We start from the raw sequence: 21,387 nt of genomic DNA on the forward strand, positions 1-21,387 counted from the left end.
AGCTGGTGACACACAGCCTCGTTGTGTGTGCTCCCTGCGAGTGATAAGGATAATGAAGCGAGTTACAAATGGCGCAGGCATTCAAGCCTTTCACGCATGAGCTCATTTCATCGTTACAACAAATCAGCATTGCCCCTGTCTACCAGATGAGGCAAACGAGACACATGACAAGGTGGAGGAGGTGGCAGCCTAGGATTTAACTCCGGGAGCCCGTGCTGTGAACCACTCAGCCACACTGCCCGCAGCTCTGCCTGGCTGGAACACCGAGCGAGGCGCATCCAGGAAGCGCCTGGAGCAGAACTGGAACTGCCAGACACAGAGCTGTTCCCACGCAAGCCCCTGGCACCCTGCAGCCTCAGTGGGCACTCACTCTATTCCCCACCTAGAAGGACCCTCTTTATTCTCCACCTTCTCAATGCTGCTGATTCTCCAAGGCCCACTCAATCCCGGCTCCCCCAGAAACCTCCCCTACCCAGGGCAATCCGGTAGCTTTTGGAGACTGTACCGCTGGGGTGGGGGGGGGTGTTAACTAGCCAGGTTAACACTCTGCATCCTGCCTCCCATGAGAATGCAGCTTGCTTGCAAACAATGCCCACGTCTTTCCATCATCTTTGTACCCTCAAGGCCCTGGCTGCACAGGCCCCGTGTGTAATGCGGGTCCAGTGAGTGTTTATCTAAGGCACTCAGGATCCCCTCAAACATATTTTTAAAATTCCTCCCTTTTCAGAGACTCATGAGCGCTCAAGCCAGCTCTACTGAGAACATATTTGATTTTTTTCTTTCTTTTTTAGCGTTTAAACAACATTTATTATTTACTTGGCTTCGATGGGTCTTAGTTGCAGCATGTGAGATCTAGTTCCCCGACCAGGGATCGAACCCAGGCAGATCCCCTGCTCTGGGAGCACAGAGTCTTAGCCACTGGACCACCAGGGAAGTCTCTCAATTTATTTCTGAGCCCACAAATAGGTCCCAAAGGAATAATCCCACTCAATCCAGGTGAAAAATAAAAGCGCTCCTGGTTGGCTGTCCTTGAATTTTTTGACACTGGGGATCCTTCACAGTTTGATGCTTTTCCTAATTTCAGGGCACTGATGCTACATGGGAGTCAGTCTGACTTTGCAACGAGAGAGGGCACCAACAGAACTGGACCCCCCTCAGGAGGGGACCAAGCGGCCACCCTGCCCCTGGGCAAGCCCCCTCCAGCCCAACCCCACACAACGGCAACAGAGTGACCCAGCTCGCCTTGGACCATCGCCAGGAGGAGAAGCTGGAAGAGGTCCAAGCTCTCCCAGGCCCGTCCTCGAGGGCCCTGCCCCTTCAGGTAAACACCAGAGACAGGGAGGCTGCCTTTACAAGAGCTGGTTCCTACCCACCTGTGAACACTACTTTGAAACCTTCCTCTTTTTTTTTTTTCTTTTTTTTAATTTGCCAGGGCAGGAGGGAGCGGGCATGGAAAAGACACATCCAGCCTGCCTCAGAGGCCCTCTTGCATCTGTGTAGGAGGGTCTCAAAGTCCCCCTAGGAAAAGGCCAGCTCACCAGGGGGACTCTGGTGGCCAGACTGATCAGCAGAAGGCAAAGTGTGAGGAGCCAAGGGCAAGAGCCAGCTGGTGTCCCTGGGCCACACCGGGCTGTTGAACTCAGGGGAAGGGCGATGCCCACAACCATCTCAAGTATGTGGAACACGTTGGAGAAAGGCCCAGCGCCAAACCCTCGCCTATGCCACCTGGAAGCCCCCTCCTCCCCCACCATTACATCAACGCCCCCACACTCCAGGGAGGGAGCTGTGTTCAGGATGGGTGAGGGCCATGCTGTTTGCAACAGGAGGTGAAAGTTGAAATTCTAAGCCACTGACCCGGAAGGCCATTTTAGGGGAAGTTCTGAGTAATTTTCTTTGAGACGAGTTATTCTTTATTACTTGTTTTGTTTCTGAAAAACATGGAAAACAGGAGAAGACTGGGAAAATGTCCCAAAGGCAGGGGGATGGCCCAAAAGACCTCTTCAGATCCAACTAAGTACCGTGACTCTGTCCTCTTATCAAGAAAAATTAATTCATGAGTCCTTGGCAGAAAACTTCATGTCCAAGTAGATTAAGGGGAAGAACATGAGGAGAAATTTTGCAGGGTTAGCACAAGAAGAGATGCCGTTTATAACTTGACCACTAAGGAAGACAAAGGATCCGGCCTGGATCCTTTGGGGAAAATCACAAATTAAAAAAACAAAGGGAAAAAAGAACAGATCTAGATTCCCCTTAACAAGACCTTCAAGGCTTGTGACCTCAGTTTACCCATCCTCAAAATGGAACTTCAGAGTACCCAAGGGGAAAATGCTTATGAAGGATCCTGAGTGCATGGTGGGAACTGGCCAGGCCCCTTCACCTGTCAAGCCTGCTAGTGAAGCTGGGATGCCAGCAAACCAAAAGGCATCCTGACACCCTAAAGGTGAACCCGAGTGGGCTGCAGGTGTAGCTGGATAGTCCCATTTGGGAATTTCCGGTGCTCCACTGGGTAGAGGAATAACAGGAATTCACCTGAAGAAAGGATGCTAAGACCTGGACCACCAGTCCTAGAAGCTGACCCCAAGGAAATCATCCACAGCCCCCTCCCACGCACTCATACGCACGGAGGGGGACCCAGAACGCCCGGACTCTCGGCCCCTGTCAAGTCAGCGACTCTGGAGAAGGTACAAGGGGGAAGGAGGGGGAACCGGAAGGATGGCCAGCCCAGGGCAGCGGCTCCCACAGTGGCCCCTCCAGACGCCTGAGCGAGTAGTGGCCGACAGACGGGGGCAGGAGACTCTCCGCCAAGGTCAGAATCGGGGCCCAACCGTCTTGGGGGTCAGAGAGTTCGAGCACCCGGACTCCCCAGGACACCAGTGGTCTCGGACTAGCGCGCGGGCCGAGACCCTGGAGCGCCGACGTAGAAGCAAAGGAGAAAAATGTGGTGGGGGGGCCCAGCGTCTGGTCAGCGATCCCGATCCGGGGTGCAGCTGCGTCAGCTGGCCGGTGGGACGCCCCACACCTCAGAGCTTGCCCCGGGACCCCGACCTCCCCCTGCCCGCTCCGGGCGCGGCGCCCACCTGTGTAAGATTTCTTCATGGTGCCGTCGCGGCCGCCGCTCCCAGCAGAGTGTGGCGGGGAGGCCGTGGGGCTCGCGCTCCCAGGTCGCTAATCCCGGGCCGGGAGTGGGAGGGGTGAGGGCCGGGAGGAGGGGTCGGGCCCGGCCCCGCCCCGGCCCGGCCCGCCCCGCGGAGGTGTGCGCCGAGCCCCGCCCCGCGCACTCACACCTGGCGGAGCCGCGCGCCGCGCGCATCCCGACCCCCGGCCTGAAGCGCCAGCCCCGCGCCGGGTCCTGAGCTCGCCCCGGTTCGGCCCGGGCGCGGCCCTGCACTGCACCCCGGATGCAAGCTGTCCGAGGGTGGGGGTCGCCAAGGTGGCGACCGTCCCCAGCAGCCACACCCGCCCCCTCCCCGCAGGCACGAACGGTTCCTTCCGGGGCGTCGCCGGCACTTTTCCCGTCCAGAGTCTGGGCGGGGCGTGGCCTTGCCAGGTGGCAGCGGGAGGAGCGGCGCAGGGAGCGGCCTGGGGCCGGGTGGTGGTCCTTATGCACCGCCCGGGGGGGATCGGAGTCCGCAGACAGGCTAAGTGGATCGGGCAGGACCCGGCAGGCGAAGTCCCTACCGTATGTGCCCTTCTACTTTCTTGGTAATCCAGAGGGCAGACTGCCTTGACTGCTTTATGAACTGGGGCCTCAGTTACCTCATCTGTACAATGGGTACGTTGGACCAGATGATAACTTATGTTGCATCTGAGAAATATCGAACACCTTCCCGGCATCAGGTACTGCGCGCGGTCAGGGCCTCGACGTCGGAGCGCAAATACGAGGGCACGCATCTTTATAACCTGGGTAACGTAGTAAGGAGAATGTGAGTTCCTGAGCAAAAATTGTGCAGAATTCTCTCTGCTTTTGTATCCCTAAAGAAGTTTCCATAAGAAAATGATTTTTTAATACAGAGGGGAAAGTGATGAATTTTGTCAAGCGGGTGTTGTCAGAATTTTACTGAGGTAATTCCAAAACAAGGTTTTAAAGAATGAGCAGGAATTTGCCAGGCAGCCAAGGTGTTCCTGGAAGAGGGAAGGGCGTGGCGGAGCGGGAGGCGCTCGGCATCCCAGAACCTGCGGAAACAGATACGCAAGGGCCGCGCGGTCCAGGGATGAAAAAGGGAGCAGAGGAAGCGATCCCGGAAGCGCCCCCAAGCTCTCAGCTGGGGCGCAACGCTGCCTTCTGCCCGACAATCCAAAGCCTGTTCGGAAAATTAACATCACCAAAACACCCTCCTCCCTTTTCCCTCTTCTCAAAGATCCAAAAGCAATTCCATTGCCTGCTAGAAAGTAGAAAACCTGCCTAAGTAAGATTTGAGGCACACTTGATTCCACCAGATTGTTCCACCTGCTCCCCTTCTTAAGAAATCTGTCCAGCCACAGGCCTGCAAGTCTGGCCACATGACCCGTCCCACACCCTCTGGCTAGACTGATTGAACCAGAGTGGACGTTGGACTCCACTTGGGTCAACCTCCGTCTCCTTATCTGGGGACCTGGGGAGGAGGCGAGGGAGGGAAGAAGCCACAGGCCTGGAAACTGGAGATGAATTGTTAACATCTGTCTTTGGGTTCTGGGATAGCCACACATACTCCCCCAAGGGCCACTTGGACAGGTTCCTGCCAATTTTGCTCCAGCCAAGGCAGAAATGAGCTCTGTCCTGATTCTGGCCAGTAGTCATGATGATCGCACCCCCATCCTGATGCCTGACCTTCCCAAGGCCAAACTGCCTATCAGGAATTTGTCTAATGGGCACATTAGGGGTTGGTCGCTTCACTTAGCTCAAGTCAGAGGTGCTCTGGTGCACATGCATCCTCTGAGCAGATAGATCCTGGAGTTGTGGAGGACCCTTGGGTGTTCTCCGTGTGCGGTTGGCCCCTTCATGCTAGCATTTCTACCTGGGTTATAATTCACAGACACCTGGGCACCTAGGAATGAAGACCCATGTGCTGTACTGATACCGTGTTTGTGTGTGTGTGTGTGTGTGTGTGCATATGTGTGTCTGTGTGAGCACTCAGTCACTCAGTCATGTCCGATTCTGTGCGACCCTATGGACTGCAGCCCACCAGGCTCCTCTGTCTGTTGGATTCTCCAGGCAAGAATACTGGTGTGGGTTGCCATTTCCTACTCCAGCAGATCTTCCCAACTCAGGGATCAAACCCACATCTCTGGCATCTCCTGCATTGGCAGGCGTATTCTTTACCACTGAGCCACGGATGGGGAATTAGTGATACTGCACATACAAAAATATACCAAAAATCTGAAGGAAAGACAGGAGGAGGAATGAAGAGAAAGGAGGAGGAGGAATGAAAGCATTTTCAGGATGCATGAAGGTTAATAGTTTAAGCATGAAATTCTAATTTTATGGACAACTCTTTAAAATGTATGATGTCATCACTTGCCTTCATGACTTGTTTTTCAGTCACTAAAGCCAAGTTCGACTCTTTGCGACCCCATGAATGCAGGATGTCAGGCTCCTCTGTCCTCCACTATCTCCCGGAATTTGTTCAAATTCATGAGTAGAGTATACCAAACCTTAATCATTTTCTCGTGGCTCAAGGTCATCATAAATGACATATTTAACTGTTACAGACTCACATCTTGCTCCTTCAACATAAATGCTTTCAGACACTTTTTGAGGATCTTCAGAGGATGCCTTGCAGTAGGTATTATACTTCTCAAGGGGAATCCGCCCACTGCATCCTCATGTGAGGGTAGAGAGGGCTTAACTCAAGACGCTTTGTGGTGCTGAATGAAAGAAGCCAATCTGAAAAGGCTGCAGAAGTATGACTCCAGCTATACGACATGCTGGAAGAGGCAAAACTACAGAGACAGTAATCGGTGGTTGCCAAGAGGTGGGGGGGGGGGGGCGGCGGTGAAGAGGTGGACCACAGGGATTTTTAGGGCTGTCCGACACTGTAGGGGTGGCTACGTGGCAGGAAACATTGATCCAAACCCATATGATGTGTGACACCTATGTAACTCTGATGCAAACTATGGACTTAATAATAATTCATTAATAATAATTGGGCTTCCCTGATAGCTCAGTTGGTAAAGAATCCTCTTGCAATGCAAGAGGCCCCAGTTAGCTTCCTGGATGGGGAAGATCCGCTGGAGAAGGGAAAGGCTACCCACTCCAGTGTTCTGGCCTGGAGAATTCCATGGACTGTATAGTCCATGGGGTCACAAAGAGTTGGACAAGACTGAATAATTGATAATCAAATATCAATATTGGCTTATCAGTTGTAACAAATGTACCACTCTAGTGCAATGTGTATCATAAGGAGGGAGACCCCCGAGGGGGTGGTGCATACGGGAACTCTCTGACTCATTAAATTTTTCTGTAAATCTAAAACTGTTTTTTTTTTGTTTTTTTTTTTTGGCTGCACTGTGATATACACAGCATTTTAGTTCCCCAAGCAGGGGAACCTGTGCCCTGCAGTGAAAGTGATGAGTCCTAACCTTTGGACCATCAGGGAGTTCCCTAAAACTGCTTTTTTGGGGGAAAAAAAAAAGTCTATTTAAAAAAAATAAAAAAGTTTGTGGGTAAGGTTTTTATCTCATGGAGTGGATTTTAAATTAACATGTAAGCTTTTAAGGAATTAAATTAGGTTCTTGGACTCAGAGGGATAAAAGCAGGACAAAATGAAAAAGAGGCTTTTGGACTCAGTCTTTTAGAAGGAGGACCCAGGCTGAGAAAGTTATTTAGTTGCAAACTCAGTTTTCCAAAGAAAAAGGAAGTCTGACTCAGAGGACTGCGCCAAGGCTGAAAGAACAACCCCCCCAGGGCGAAGTCCTTGAAGAACCCTTGTGAGGACCCATCTGCACTGATTTATAGGGTTAGAGCCTGCGCCTGGAGTCTGAGCCCACACCACGATGGCTGAGACTTTCAGGATCTTGGGGTCGGGTGAGGATATTTTCCATGTGGGAAGGATGTGAGCTGTGGCCATGGGCAGCTGTATCAGACTGTATTTTCCCAAAACCATCACAACGGCATCTCCTAGCCCTTCCTGCTCCCTCACCTGTGAGCTTGGCATTGTGTCCCCCTGTGTCCCCTCCCTTTGCAGCTGGGAAGGCTTGTTGTTTGATTGTAACCCTTGACCTTGGAGCCCTGAGCCACTCAGTAAGGGTCTGTTGCATACACAGACCTCTGTATGCAAGGAAGCCCAGAGCATGGGGGGTGTATGAGATAACTGTTGCCACATAACAAGTTAGCATGAACTTAGTGGCGTAAAATGACACACGTTCATCATGGCCCAGTTTCTGTGGTCAGGAACCCGGCCACCACTTAGCTGGGTTATCAGCTTCAGAGCACCTCCCGGACTGCAGCCAGGGTTATTGGCAGAGGCTGAGTCTCATCTGAAAGCTCAGCCGGGGATGTGTCCACGTCCAAGCTCACACGGTTGTGGGCAGACTCAGCTCCTCAAAGCCTCTTAGATGGAAAACCTCAGGTTTTAGCTGACTGAATCTGAGTTTCTTGCCACAGGGGACTCCCAACTTAGCAACTTGTCTATCAAAGCCAGTAAGAAAGATGGGTCACTCAGTCGTGTCCAGCGCTTTTCGACCCCATGGACTGCAGCACACCAGGGTTCCCTGTCCTTCACCATCTCCCTGAGTTTGTTCAAACTCATGTCCGTGGAATCGGTGATGCCATCCAACTGTCTCATCCTCTGCTGCCCCCTTCTCCTTCTGCCCTCCTCCTGCCCTCAATCTTTCCCAGCATCGGGGTCTCTTCCAAGGAGTCTCCTCTTCGCAAGAAAGATGGTCGGCTGGCAAAATGGGCATTACAATCTCGTGATCTGTCTGTGAAAGCAGCCGCTCGTGAATACCAGGAGGTAGAGTTCCCTGGAACCATCTCAGAAGCCATCTGGGACGGTCACAGCAGCCGCTCGGGTGGGCAGTCCTGGATTTCCCAGCCCAGGTGCAGAAACGTGAGCACAGGGCCTTCCTGGGGTCCCCTTACTGTACCTTCTCCCATCTTCCTGCCCCAACCACGACCTCTGCTCTCTGCCTCCATTTCTGAGCTCTGCGGCTTCTGCTCACTTTTTTCTTCTCTCTCTTGTCAATTTCTTTCTGGTCCTTTCCCTGACCTATCCCCTCAGGATTCCAGGCCCGAATGGTCAGACTTGGCTTTGGCAGGCCACCTGGGGGTCATTGCTTTTGTCTCCTGACCCCAGAGGGGCTGGCTCACACTGGGTGGTATGGCCACCTTTGCCTGGCCTCAGCTCAACCCCGTGGCTCTGTCCTCTGCTTGGCTCAGCGTCTCTGCTGAGTCAGACTCTTCTCTGACTTGTGGCTGTCCCCGAGCTTGAACTTGTCAGATGACTGGGGCCTTACTGTGTATGTATGATTTACGGTAAAGGTGTGGCTCTAACAACATTCTCCTGTGCAATGTGGGAGTGAATCTGCCCCCAGCTTTCCAGAAAGCACTTGGCAATGAAATTTAAATGACTTTAAAAAGCACCCAGGTGCTTTATCCCAGTGATTATACTGTTTTTTCTCATTGGTTGATTCAATATATATTTCTTGATGACTCATGATGGTCCCTGCCCTCTGAAGCTTATACTTTAGTAGGGGAAACAAACATTAACCAAGGAACCAAATAAGAAGGTACAGTGAGGATGTCCCTGGTGATCCAGTGGATAAGACCCCATTACCTCAGAGGCAGGGCGTATGGGTTCGATCCCTGGTCAGGGAACTACGATACCACATGCCACAGCTCAGCCAAAAAATAAAAATATAAATAAAATATGTTGTATGCAGCTTAAGTTTTATGAAAAAGAAGAAGGTACAGTGAGGGTGTACACTAAAAGGTTCACATCTGGGGTCTAGGGTCTGGGGGAGCTTCTTTGTAGAAGGGGAGATTGGGCTGAGATCAGAAAGATGAACAAGAGTTAACCAGGAAAAACAAAGGGGAAAGAGTCTGCAGGCAGAGAACAGCCTTGCAAAGGCTGTGGGAAGAAATATGGTCCATATAAGGAACTCAGATATGAAGATGATAACCACTCTAATAGCAGAAAGAGAAGAGGAACTAAAGAGCCTCTTGATGAGGGTGAAAGGGCAGAGTGAAAAAGCTGGCTTAAAACTGAATATTCAAAAAACTATGATCATGGTATCTAGTCCCATGACTTCATGGCAAATAGAAGGGGAAAAAGCAGAAGCAGTGACATCTTTTATTTTCTTGGGCTCCAGAATCACTGTGAATGGTGACTGCAGCCATGAAATTAAAAGACACTTGCTCCTTGGAAGGAGAGCTATGACAAACCTAGACAGCTTATTACAAAGCAGAGACCTTTACCGACAAAGGTCCATATAATCAAAGCTATGGTTTTTTCAGTAGTCATGTACAGGGGTGAGAGTTGAACCATAAAGAAAGCTGAGAATTGAAGAATTGGTGCTTTGGATTTATGGTGCCAGAGAAGACTCTTGAGAGTCCCTTGGACTACAAGGAGATCAAACCAGTCACTCCTCAAGGAAATCAGTCCTGAATGTTCATTGGAAACAGTGATGAAGCTGAAACTCCAATACTTTGGCCACCTGATGCAAAGGACCAACTCAATGGAAAAGACACTGATGCTGGGAAAGATTGAAGGCAGGAGAAGGGGGCAACAGAGGATGAGACGGTTGGATGGCATCACTGACTCAATGGACATAAATTTGGGCAAACTCTGGGAGATCGTAGCTGACTGGAGCCTGGCGTGCTGCAGTCCACAGGACTGCAAAAAGGACTTAGCGGCTGAACAACAACACGGCAGTCATCAGATGGGGCCAGGAAGGGCATTCATCAGCCAGGGCTGGACCTTTGAAGGACACACCTTCGAAGGCGCCTCTGAACTTTGGCCCTTGTCCCCTCAAGCTCGCCTTGCCTCCTCCTCCTCCTCTATCCCTCTGCTGCCCTGCGGGAGGAGGAGCCAGGGTGAGCTTTCTGATGGGAAAACTGCAGCCCAGGAATGAGGGACGGGAGGGGCTGGCATCCTCGCTGACATTTCACCAGTGACTTAAGCTCAAGGGGAAGCTGGGAATCTCTGGGAAGCATCCGTAGGAAATCGCAGGCCACCCCGTGTCTTGGGTCTTGTCTTCATCAAGGCCTTTCTTGTTCACTCCACTGCAAGCCCATTTACAACCGGCCCCCGACCCCAACCCCTTAACGCCCCTCCCCCCGCTGCCTCCCCCAGCCCACCCCGGTGTCTTTGCTCCTGCTGCCTGCTTCCCTTGGAACACCCTTTCCAGGAACTCAAATTGGGTCTTTGGAACCGGACGGAGTTTCTCCTCCCCCTCCTCCCCTCCCCCACCCCTGCCCCTCCTCCCCTCCCCCACCCCTGCCCCTCCTCCTTCTCGGTGGGGCTTCTCCTCTCACTGAGCTGTTTCCTCTGCCCTTATCTCCGTAGTCGGGTGAAGCTAGAGTTATCTGGGTCCGTTGGAATCTCACAGGGAGCGAACAGCCACCCCCACTCAGGCCCCGCCCCCGGCCCATTCACTCGGAATCTGTGGGGCGGAGCTGTCTACGGGCTCCCTGGGCTGAGCCCGCTTGTCTGCTGGCGGGAAGCCAGAGGTCCGGGCTGAGGTCCCTGTGCCACAGGCTCTCAGCACGATGCCTTACTGCGCGAGCCCAAACTTGTGTGCCTCAGCTTCCTTGTCGGCTTCGAGGGGATAAAGATGCCTGTCCTGGGCTGGCCTGGGGTTGGGTGGTGCCCCTGCATCCCCAAGTGGATGGTGAGCCAGAGGGCAGGAGCCACAGCTTCCTCGGTGCTGCGTGCAGAAGGGGAAGAAGGGCAGCCGGTGGGAACCGGGACCCAGGCGGAGAGGAAGGCCAGGTGTCTCCACTTATCATAAGAGTCTCCAGCGTACAGTTCTCGGTACAGTTCTCCAGAGTAAGTGAGTGTTCATTGGCTTTCATTTAAAACATAAATAAATACAGGGCCTGCCAGACAGGGCCAGTGGGAGTGTTGGCAAAGGGCTGGCAGCCCTCAGGGGCTGCAGGTGGGCGAGGTCACAGAGGGGAGTCGGGGAGACACACAGGTCCCCACCCCATGCTCTGGATCGCCTTGGGCAGTCCTCATGTTATAAAAGTACCCCTCACGGGGACTTCACTGGCCGTCCACTGGTTAAGACTCTGCACTTCCTCTGCAGGGGGTGTGGGTTCGAGCCTAGCAGGGAACTAAAGTCTTGCAAGCCACATGGGGCGGCCAAAAAATTAAAAGTGTCTTTTGAGAAGTTGCCAGATAAAATACAAGCTGCCCAGTTAGGTTTGACCTTCAGATAAGCAAAATGTGATTTTTTTTGTAGTATGTCTCATGTAGTATTTGGGATATACTGGTGCTAAAAAATGATTATTTGTCTGAAATTAGGATTTAACTGCACATCCTGTCGTTATACTTGCTAAATCTGGAAGCCCCGTGTTCTCAGTCCCCAGACCTAGACTTGCAGTCCTGGAAGGAAGGTTTGACCATCCCCCACTCGGGGTTCCCAAACACCAGGCTGGGGCCTGGGGCCAGCCAGTGACAAGCCCTCACCCGTCAGAGGCGAAATGAAACCAGTGAGCACAGCGCAAAGAGGTGAGGTTCTGCGGGTTTGTTTGGAGCTTTTTTTTTTTTTTTTTAAGCAAAGCTGAGATGTTCAAAGGACTGGTCTTTTTTTTTTTTTTTTAAGATTTATTTTTTATTTATTCATTTATTTTTGGCCGCGCTGGGTCTTCGTTCTTGAGCACAGGCTTCCTCTGGTTGTGGCTCTCGGGAGTTGTTCTTCGTGGCAGAGGATGGGCTCTAGGCACTCGGGCTCTGTAGTTGTGACACATGGGCTCAGTTGTCCCATGGCGTGTGGGATCTTAGTGCCCAGACCAGGGATCGAAACCGTGTCCCTTGCATTGGCAGATGGACTCCCCACCACTGGAGTGCCAGGGAAGTCGCAGAGGGCTGGTCTTTATCCTGAAAATTTCCCTTCCTATGTGTACAGATGTCCTACATGAGAAAAAGTCCTTTAAAAAAATAAACGATGGTAATAAGAAGTAGCATGTGTCTTTTTTTTAGATATGTCTTTTTGTCAAAATTAAAACATAGTCTCTCCATCTTAAAATCTCCAATTAACAGGACTTCCCTGGTGGTCCAGTGGCTAAGACCTCGTGCTCCCAAATGCAGGGGCCCGGGTTCGATCCCTGGTCAGGGAAGTATATTCCGAATGCTGTAACAAAGAGTTCTCACTCTGCAACTAAAGATCCCGCGTGCCTCAAGTAGAAAACATCCCACATGATGCAACTAAGACCCAGCACAGCCATGTAAATAAACAAGTAAACATTTTTTAATGTCCAATTTGAAAAGCAAACAAAACTGGATTGTGAAATCTCAAAGCCAGGGGAGGTAAAATGATTGTCCGAACACCAGATTCAAGGGGGAATGTGCCAGGGTCCCAGGCTCCAGCCTTACAACCTCCCACTGTGCGCCCCTCTGTGAGTCCCTGTTCAGCCCCTCCTTTCCCTGTTCCCAGCCAGCCTTCTGGCAACACCTGTTCACCGCCCCACACCTGCCTCTCAGAGCTGTTCTCCAACCGAGGGACCTTGCAGCCTGGCTGTGACCTCCCTGCTGTGTTTCTTCCTAGCTGGGATCCTCAGGAAAAGCCCTAACCTCTCTGCTCTTGTGTTTTCTTTCCCTTGGGATGGAGACGATGACCCCATTGCTCAGGAGGCTTCACGGGTATGTCCACGTGCCATGTTCTTCTTGTTGCACACTTAGAATCTGTGCAGTTTTCTAGTGTCGATGCTGCTGCTGCTGCTGCTAAGTCGCTTCAGTCGTGTCCGACTCTGTGCGACCCCATAGACGGCAGCCCACCAGGCTCCCCCGTCCCTGGGATTCTCCAGGCAAGAACACTGGAGTGGGTTGCCATTTCCTTCTCCAAGTGTCAATGCTACAATTCAATAAAACCGTTTATTAAAAATTAACAGCTAAGTTAAGGCCCCATTAGCAAAGAGGCTTCCCAATCGAGAAAAGCTGACACGCTTTATCTTGCTTGGAAATGTTATTTGTTGTTGTCATTACCTCCAACTTTTAAAAGGGAACAGTAATTTATTATTTGTTGCCTGCATGCAGCTGGCAGAACCCACCACTAAGGAATAAAAAGATCTTCAGCTAAGCTCACACTTAGGGCAGTTTAATGAGGTCTTATTCTTCAAAATTAACCTTCAAACCCATTACATTCCAGGAAACTAAAAATTTACACTAGTTTTCCATTTTTAATGGGCTTACAATAAAAGGAAATATTTACAGCTCGAAATAAAATAGATGGCACTCTAAGTTCATTTTTCAAGTCATCCCAAATAGACATAAAAGGCAGAGAAAGACACATAAACCATGTAAAGAGAAACTTAAAAGACATAACCATAATAAAAAACCAAAATGCCCATCTCCATGTAACAGACAGTAAGCGAGGGACGGTCTGGAGCCACACTCAGGCAGGGCTCTCAGCTCTGCATGTGGACAAGTAGTAGGAAGCAGCCATCGCTTCCAAGCCATGACACCCAGGGACTGAGCCACTGGGTCCCCAATATGCCCAGCATCCCTCCACGAGATGGGTTCTCTGAGCCAACAGGAAATGCCTTCATTGTTCTGGAGTGGGACCACCAGGAGGCCGAGTGGAAACAGCTGGAAAACCAGGGAAGGCGGTGGAATGGGGGACGATTGAAGAGAAAGAAACATCTACTCAAGATGAGTCTAGGGACCTACCCAGTGGTCTAGTGGTTAAGAATCCACCTTGCAATGCAGGAGATAGGGGTTCAGTCCCCAGTCAGGGAACTAAGATTCCACGTGTTGCAGAGTAACTCAGCCCATGAGCCACGACTACTGAGCCTGCACACTCCAGAGCCTCTGTGCCATGACAAAAGATCCCACGTGATGCAACTGAGACCCGTGCAGCCAAATAAAATACATACTATAAGTAAGACGTCTGAAAACCTGAGCCCCAAAACGCAGGCACAGTTAATGCTAATAGAGACACTCAAGAAAAATCAACCATGGAGATGTGAAATCACAGCATGATTTCCATAAGAAATGCAAATAATAGAAGAATCTGAAAATGATATGTAGGACTATCAAAGAAAGTTTTAAAATTATGAAACCCAAACGGGCTTAAATGAAACAAATATAGGCGATCATGAAAAAGAATCAGCTGGAAATCCCAGAGTTTTCGGGATCTTAATTCCCTGACCAGGGATGGAACCTGGGCCCTGGCAATGAAAGTACTGACTCCTAACCACTAGACTGCCAGAAATTCCCACCAAAATTGTTCGAACACAAAATTCAGCACAGGATACATAAATATCAGTTCATACTCACATACTTAAGAGTGAAACTATAGCACATCCAAGGATAAAAAGAAAATCTGAAAAGCTGTCAGAGATGAAAAGACAGATTATCCACAAAGAAGTGAATAGATTTTAGCAGATTTCTTGTAGTCCGAAGCAGTATTTTCAAGGGCTAAAGGAACACAACTATCATTCTAGAAATCTATCGCAGTCAAACTATCATTCAAGAGTGAGAACAGAGAACAGACATTTCAGACATGCAAAGTCTAAGCGTTCCCCTACCACAGACCTCCCCTGCGAGGAGCATGGCAGGGTCAGGAAACAGAGCTGGGAATGGCTTCACCAGATGACAAGGCAGGACAGAAATAGTACAGGATGTGGAGGTGGAAACGGAGGGGTGATGTGGATGACAGAGCCCAAGATGGAGGAGGTCATGGGGATGGGGAAGAGGAGGAGGTGATGAAGATGGGGATGACGGAGGAGGAGGAAGGGATGGGGCTAGAGAAGACTGAGGAGGTCACAGGGATGGAGGCGGAGGAGATGATAAATGTGGAGGAATCCACGGGGTGAAGAAGGTGGTGAGGAGGTGGGGATGGAGGGAAAGCAGGTGATGGAGCTGCAGCTGGAGGCTGGAGTCGACTTCATGGGGAAGGTGTCCAGCTTTCTGAATGGGTGCAAACAGCTTTATTTTCTCCTTTGTCACCCTCATTGCCCCTTAGGCAGTTGGAGAAGCTTTTCCTTCACCTTCAGCACCCAGAACCACCTGATCTTTGCTCAGCTAGACCCTCTGGGGCATATTCAAACAACTAGATGATCCAAGCTAAAATGTCAATGTCACACTCCATTCAAAGGCGCAGGACCAGAGATGAGACTGCTCTTCACCTCCCAGCTCCGCTCTACCCTTCCACATACCCTCTTCGATCACTCTGGCTTCTGACTCCTCTACGGGGCTGGAGGGAGAAGGAAAAGGGGCACAGCCACTCGGGGGGTGCTGGCACAGTGTCTCCTGCCCATGGATTCCTGAGACGGGGTGGGTGGGTGTTCAAGCACAGGCTCTGCCGTGGGGACCCCTCCAGGCCCCACCGCAGCCCCGGCCGGGGGTTCAGACCTGGCCCACCCTGAGGGCCAGTAGAAATGCAGAGTGTGGCCACCCAGGTGACCTTCAGAGCCATCGCTGATCGTCTGCACACAAGGCCAGGCCTCCCAAGGACACCCCACTTCTCGTGTCCCCAGGCGCAGTTCTGAAGCTCAGCAAACGCCCAGCTGAAGGTCTGCCCTCAAGGACTGCCTCTGTTGGCTGGGGTGGGATGGGGGGATGCCCTACCCCACTCCCCACCTCTGTTCCTAAAACCTTGCCTCCAGCCAAGCCCCTGTTAGCTTCTAGCATCCTCTGCTCTTGTGGCCTTGACTTGGGCACTCTGTGTGCTTTGAAAAGTGAGAATGAAAGTCACTCAGTTGCGTCGGACTCTTTGTGACCCCGTGGGCTATACAGTCTGTGGAATTCTTCAGGCCAGAATACCGGAGTGTGTAGCCATTCCCTTCTTCAGGGGATCTTCCCAACCCAGGGATCAAACCCAGGTCTCCCGCATTGCGGGTGAATACTTTACCAGCTGAGCCACCAGAGAAGGCCAGGAATACTGGAGTAGGGTAGCCTATCCCTTCTCCAGTGGATCTTCCCAACCCAGGAATCGAATCAGGGTCTCCCGCATTGCAGGCAGATTCTTTGCCAGCTGAGCTGTGTGCTTTACAGGCACCAATTCATTGAAACCTCATCACAGTCCCATTTCACAGATGAGGAAACAGAAGTCACCTGCTCAGGGTCACACAGCTGCTCACCAGCGCAGCCTTAACCCAATCCCGGGCGGCACTCCTGGCACTGTGCTCGTAACCACTCTGCTGTCCTGCCTGGCCCTCCCTGGACCGCTCTGCAATCTCTGGGCAAGTCTGGAATGGAGTGTCCAGCCCCCCATCTGACACGTGCAGGCTCTGTCTTCTCTGCCTCCAGACTTCACCCAGACCCCGGGCATGGGGGAAAACCGGTTGGATGGGGGAGCCCAGGGGTTCCTGGGGTGAGGGAATAAAGGAGTGGTTATTCTTAGCCTGGACTCTTAGTATCCTATTCATAGGCAAGGCCTCCCGGGGGACGGGCCTCCGGGCTCTAACCCTCTAACCGCAGGCACTGGACTCAGCGGATCATCATCGCAGCGCCTGTGCAAGGCGGTCTGCTGACCCAGCCCTGGGCAGCCGGCGGTGACTCAGCCCTGGGAAATTACAGGCTTCCCGGGATCAGCCGGCCGAGAGGGGCCTAAATACAGGTTGGGGGAAGGAGGGCGGGGCAGAGCCAGCGTGGGGGCAGGGCCTCTCTGCGCGGGACCTGGGTTACACCTTATGGGGGCCACAGACGGGCCCCAGCAAGGGTGGGGTGCAGGGGACACAGGCAGCCATGGGAGGTGGGGGACAAGGAGACAGGCCCCAGCAGGAAAGAAGGGGAGAGAGACCAGGACAGGCTTGGGGACTGGGCCCTGCCTCAGCTCCTCCTCAGGGATGTTGGATGAGCCCCTTCTCGAAGGCCACATGTGGACTGAGAGAGATTGGCCCTGTCCATACGCTGGCGTCTGGAACCTTCCAGTGCTCCGAATCATGACCACCCAGGAGATCACACCCGTCCATCCCAAAGGAAATCAGCCCTGAATATTCAGTGGAAGGACTGATGCTAAAGCAGAAGCTCCAGTACTTTGGCCTCCTGAGGCCAAGAGCCTACTCATTGGAAAAGACCCTGATGCTGGGAAAAGATTGAAGGCGGGAGGAGAAGGGGACGATAGAGGATGAGATGGTTGGATGGCATCGCCGGCTCAATGGACGTTGGTTTGAGTGAACTCCGGGAGAGAGTGGAGGACAGGGGAGCCTGTCTGCTGCCGTCCACAGGGTCACAGAGAGTCGGCCAGACTTAGCGGATGAATACACGCAGGGCAGGCATGGGAAGCGTCTCACCTTATTGCATTCCTGAGCCCAGGGCTGGGCTGTGGGTTAGGATTTGTGAATTGGCAGGAAGAGGAGGGGCTGGAGATGATTTCTCCCTGGTGCCCCTTGATCCCCACGACCCGCCTTCCTCCCACCAGGGAGTTGGGCACAGAAAAGGACTTTCTGCACATTTCTGGCAGGAAATGGAAAAGAAAGAAGGACTGGCCTCCAGGCTTCCTTACTTCCTGTCCTAATTCCCTCAAAGTGGCCCGCCTCCTCCTCCTCCTCCTCTGCTTCCCCTGGGCCCCACCCAGCGGATGGGGGATGTTTACATATCTGACCCGGTGACCCATATTCCAGGCGGTAAGGAGCTGGGAGGGAGGCTGGCAGGTTCTGAAAGGCCGCAGCCATTCCTCCGGAAGCAAAGGCCGGTGATGGAGCTCTGAGTGTTGGGCCCACGGAACTTTCAGGAGGTGTGTGCAGCCTCCACCCGTGTTTGCTGTGAGGTCACCGGGCTCAGCACTGGGGCAGTAGGAGAGGAGCAGAGCCAGGAGATTTGGGCTGCAGCGGTCCCTGGGCTCTGGGGTGCGCAGGGCTTGCGCCCTAGCTTTTCCTTCTCCCAATCCAAAGGGCACAGCCATCCTCACTCACCACCCCCACTGCCAGAGTGACCATCATCCGGGGCAGAGGCCGCCTTCTGGCTGGACCTCTCCCTTCTTCTCTCCGTCCCTCAGCTCGGGAGCAGTTGGCTCTGCCTCCCCGGCTGGTGCCTCTCAGTGGAGGGCAGACGAGCAGTGCGTGCTCAGGACCACCCTGCAGCCTGGGCTCCTCGCCCGTCGCGGTCACTCTAGCATGGCACCCCTCTAGCTGGGGGGAGCTGGGGGAAGCTGGCTAGACTGCGAGTCTGACCCTTGACTCGTGGGTCCAGCAGGAGACAGTTCCTCGAACTTTTCACAGAGGACCTGCCTGGGCCCAGGTCCTGTGTCCATAACTGTCCTTCAAATAGACGCTGCATCATTCAGTCAAATAATTAGGGACATCCAGGCCAGGCACCACAGTGGTAAAGAATCTGCCTGCCCATGCAGGAGATGCCAGAGACGCAGGTTCGATCCCTGGGTCGGGATGATTTCTCCCTGGTGCCCTGGAGAAGGAAATGGCAACCCACTCCAGTATTCTTGCCTGAAAAATTCCACAGACAGGGGAAACTGGCGGGCTACAGTCCATGGGGTCACAAAAGAATCAGACACGACTGAGCGACTGAGCATCCTCACCCTGGATAAGACGGTGTAGACAGGTCCCTTCCTGCTCCTCTCTGCAAAACACAGCTACAAACTCTGGGGTGATGCAGGAGGCAACCAAAGGGGGTTCTGACGACTGGAAAGAAGGTGAGCTGATCAGGGATCGCAAGGCTGAGTCTGAATGGGAAACAGCTGGGCATCTATGATCCCCCAGGCCCCTGTCCCGACCCAACAGAAGCAGGCGACCCAGGTGTGCCTTCCTCAAGCAGGCTCACTGCTCTCCTGGACTGACCCGAAGCCTCACCAAACACAAGCTCTACCAGGCAGAACCAGCAAGGGGACCGACCCGGAGCCCCTGACGTTAAGTGGCCAGGTGTCAGGTGGTGTTATGATTTTTGCTTCAGTCATCACATGTGATTTAGAATCCTCATTGAGGAGGAAAGTGTATTGTACCTACATTTTCTGCTCTTTCCATTGTTCGTTATGCCTTCCTGATGGTTTAAGATTCCTTCTTTTATTATTTCCCTTCTGTCTTAAGAGTTTCCTTTCACCATTCTTTAGATCTGTCGGCTGACAGAGGAGGCCCTTCCTTCTGGAACGGCCTGTTCTGGAATTTAAAATTCACAGTCGAGGGACTTCCCTGGCGGTTCAGTGGCTGGGACTCTGCGCTTTCAATGCAGGGGACATGCATTCCATCCCCGGTCGGGGAACTAAGATCCTGCACGCCGCACAGAATAGCCAAAAAAATTCACAATCAACAGTTGTTTCATTTCAGGCTGCCCTCAGACCTTGCTGGGGACAAGTGTCCTGGCACCCATCTGTGAGCTCAGCCAACACGGATTCTGCCACACCGCTCAGAGCCCAGCTCCACGTCCTCCTTGGAGGCACACCCTGAGGTACCCCCCCAAGCCAAACCCAGCAGGAGCTGGGCTTCTGGTGCTTCCTATGACCTTCCTCCTCCTTGGCTCCTCACTCCCTTGTAATTGACTTAAAATTGTGCAATTAAAAGTCTGGTTCATGACAGCAGACAGGTGAACGAAACAGACAAGGTGACAGCTTCAGGAGCTCACAGACTGGGGTAAGGTGAACCCAGGACAAGTGAACGACGATGGTACAACCTGGTGAGAGCTCGGAGGGGGAACAGCCTGCTAGGTGAGCACAGAGCAGGAGCACACGTCCTAATGTGGAGGAGTCAGGGAAGGCTTCCTGGAGGAGGTGGCCTCCTAGAGGTCAAGTTCTTAAGGTTAGGCAGAGGGAGGGAACATTCCCAGCAGAGGTGACCATGGTACCAACCAGCCTGGGTGGGAATCCCAGGCCCTGAGCCCACCCACAGGCTGTGACTTCTTTGGGCCTTAGTTTCCCTGTCTTTAAGACTGAGAAGGAACTCGGGGCGGGGGAGCGGGGAGGGCAGGGGAGCGCAGTGTCACCTGCCTTGCAGTGAGGCTCAGTGAGGACCACGCCTGAGAAGGAGGCCCAGTCCCCACAGGCCCCGGGAGTGTCCACTGAAGGTCCCAAGGCCCAGCACTGGGTATCAGACCCTTCCCCTCGTTGCGCAGTCTGCTGACCTCCGTGCTTCCTTCCAGGATCTCCTGCCGGTGGGAAGGGCCAGATAAGCCCCCAGCCTGCCCTTGTTCAAGGCTGGGGGATGGCCGGCTGCCCTCCACCTGCAATCCAGCAGGTGGCGCTGTGGACTTAGCTGGGGCTGCCTCCCCCTGCCCTCCACCTGCGCTCCAGCAGGTGGCGCTGTGGGGGCTGCCTCCCCTGCACTCCACCAGGCGGCACTGTGGACTTAGGCTGGGGCCGCCTCCCAGGGGGGACGCATGGAGAGCCCAAAAGAGGCAGGGCGGGTGGTGTTTCCACTTGCAAAGTGGGGAGAGCATCCTTCATGGTCCCCATCCCCCCTAACTCCAGAGAAGAGGAGGGGGCTGAAAATCCAAGCCCATTTTCAAGTGCTTCGTTTCTAAATTATCCTGAAACGGTGGCTTTTGGAGTTGAGAAGAACCTTCGAGATCTCCTCCCAGACAGAACCGTGCGCATTCCCTGATCTCTGAATATAACCCCCACCCGGCGCTGAGGTGCTGGGGCTTTGGTTTCACCTTCAGAGGGATCCTCCCTCTGCTGTTAGGTCTCCGTCAGGCAGGTGAGAAGGTCAGGTCTCAGAGAGGCAGAGAGACTCACACCAGGGCCTGCAGCCCGTGACTGGGAGGCAGGGCTGGAAGTCTGACCCCACACGCCCAAGCCAGATGCTCTCGATGATGCAGTCTGCAGCCCCGAGGCTCCTGGAGGGCTGGACACCCCAGCTCCCTGCCCTGCAGCCTCCTCCAGTAGTAAGGACCCTGATGATCCATCTTCATCCTCATTCAACCAGGCCCACCTCTCAGACTCCAGAACTGCAGCCCTGAACAGAGTACACAGGGCCTCCGCTCTCCTGGGGCCTGAGTCTGTGGTCCCATCAGAGGAGAGCACTGGGGTGTCTGGGCAGCTGGTGCTGTTTAGATCAGGAGGTGAGAGCAGGTGGCCAAGACCTGGTGGGGAGATGGCAGGTGCAAAGGCCCGGGGCAGAGAGCAGCCTGATTGGCTGTGATAACATCTGAGAAAGAAAGGGAACCATGGGTGTGACTGAAAGGTTCCCAGGTCGTTGTGATCATCATCATTGGCCTCCTCACAGTAGCTAATGTTTATAGAACGCTTGCTCAGCACAGGCTCAGTGCTAACAAAGTACACCATACACTTAATTTTTTAATTAATTAACTAACTTATTTATTTGGCTGTGCTGGACCCTAGTTATGGGATGCAAACTCT

The 21,387-nt window shown here is 53.0% G+C and overlaps 1 protein-coding gene and 1 long non-coding RNA gene across 3 annotated transcripts in view; one reads left to right on the plus strand and one right to left on the minus strand.

Moving 5' to 3' along the window:
- Positions 1-3,179, minus strand: part of SEPTIN9 (septin 9) — a 179,409-nt gene extending 176,230 nt beyond the window's left edge. The window contains exon 1 of one of the 2 annotated variants that reach the window (XM_061392707.1): positions 3,078-3,179. In XM_061392707.1, coding sequence (XP_061248691.1) covers positions 3,078-3,096 — 19 coding nt within the window. In that variant the 5' untranslated portion in view covers positions 3,097-3,179. The remainder of the gene's footprint in view (positions 1-3,077) is intronic. The other variant, XM_061392712.1, reaches the window with a different exon arrangement.
- The window catches only part of LOC133232821 (uncharacterized), a 307,249-nt gene that overhangs the window by 172,823 nt on the left and 113,039 nt on the right, over positions 1-21,387 (plus strand). The window lies entirely within an intron of this gene.

This window comes from Bos javanicus, chromosome 19 (genome assembly GCF_032452875.1).
Source record: "Bos javanicus breed banteng chromosome 19, ARS-OSU_banteng_1.0, whole genome shotgun sequence".
Taxonomy (NCBI): domain Eukaryota; kingdom Metazoa; phylum Chordata; class Mammalia; order Artiodactyla; family Bovidae; genus Bos; species Bos javanicus.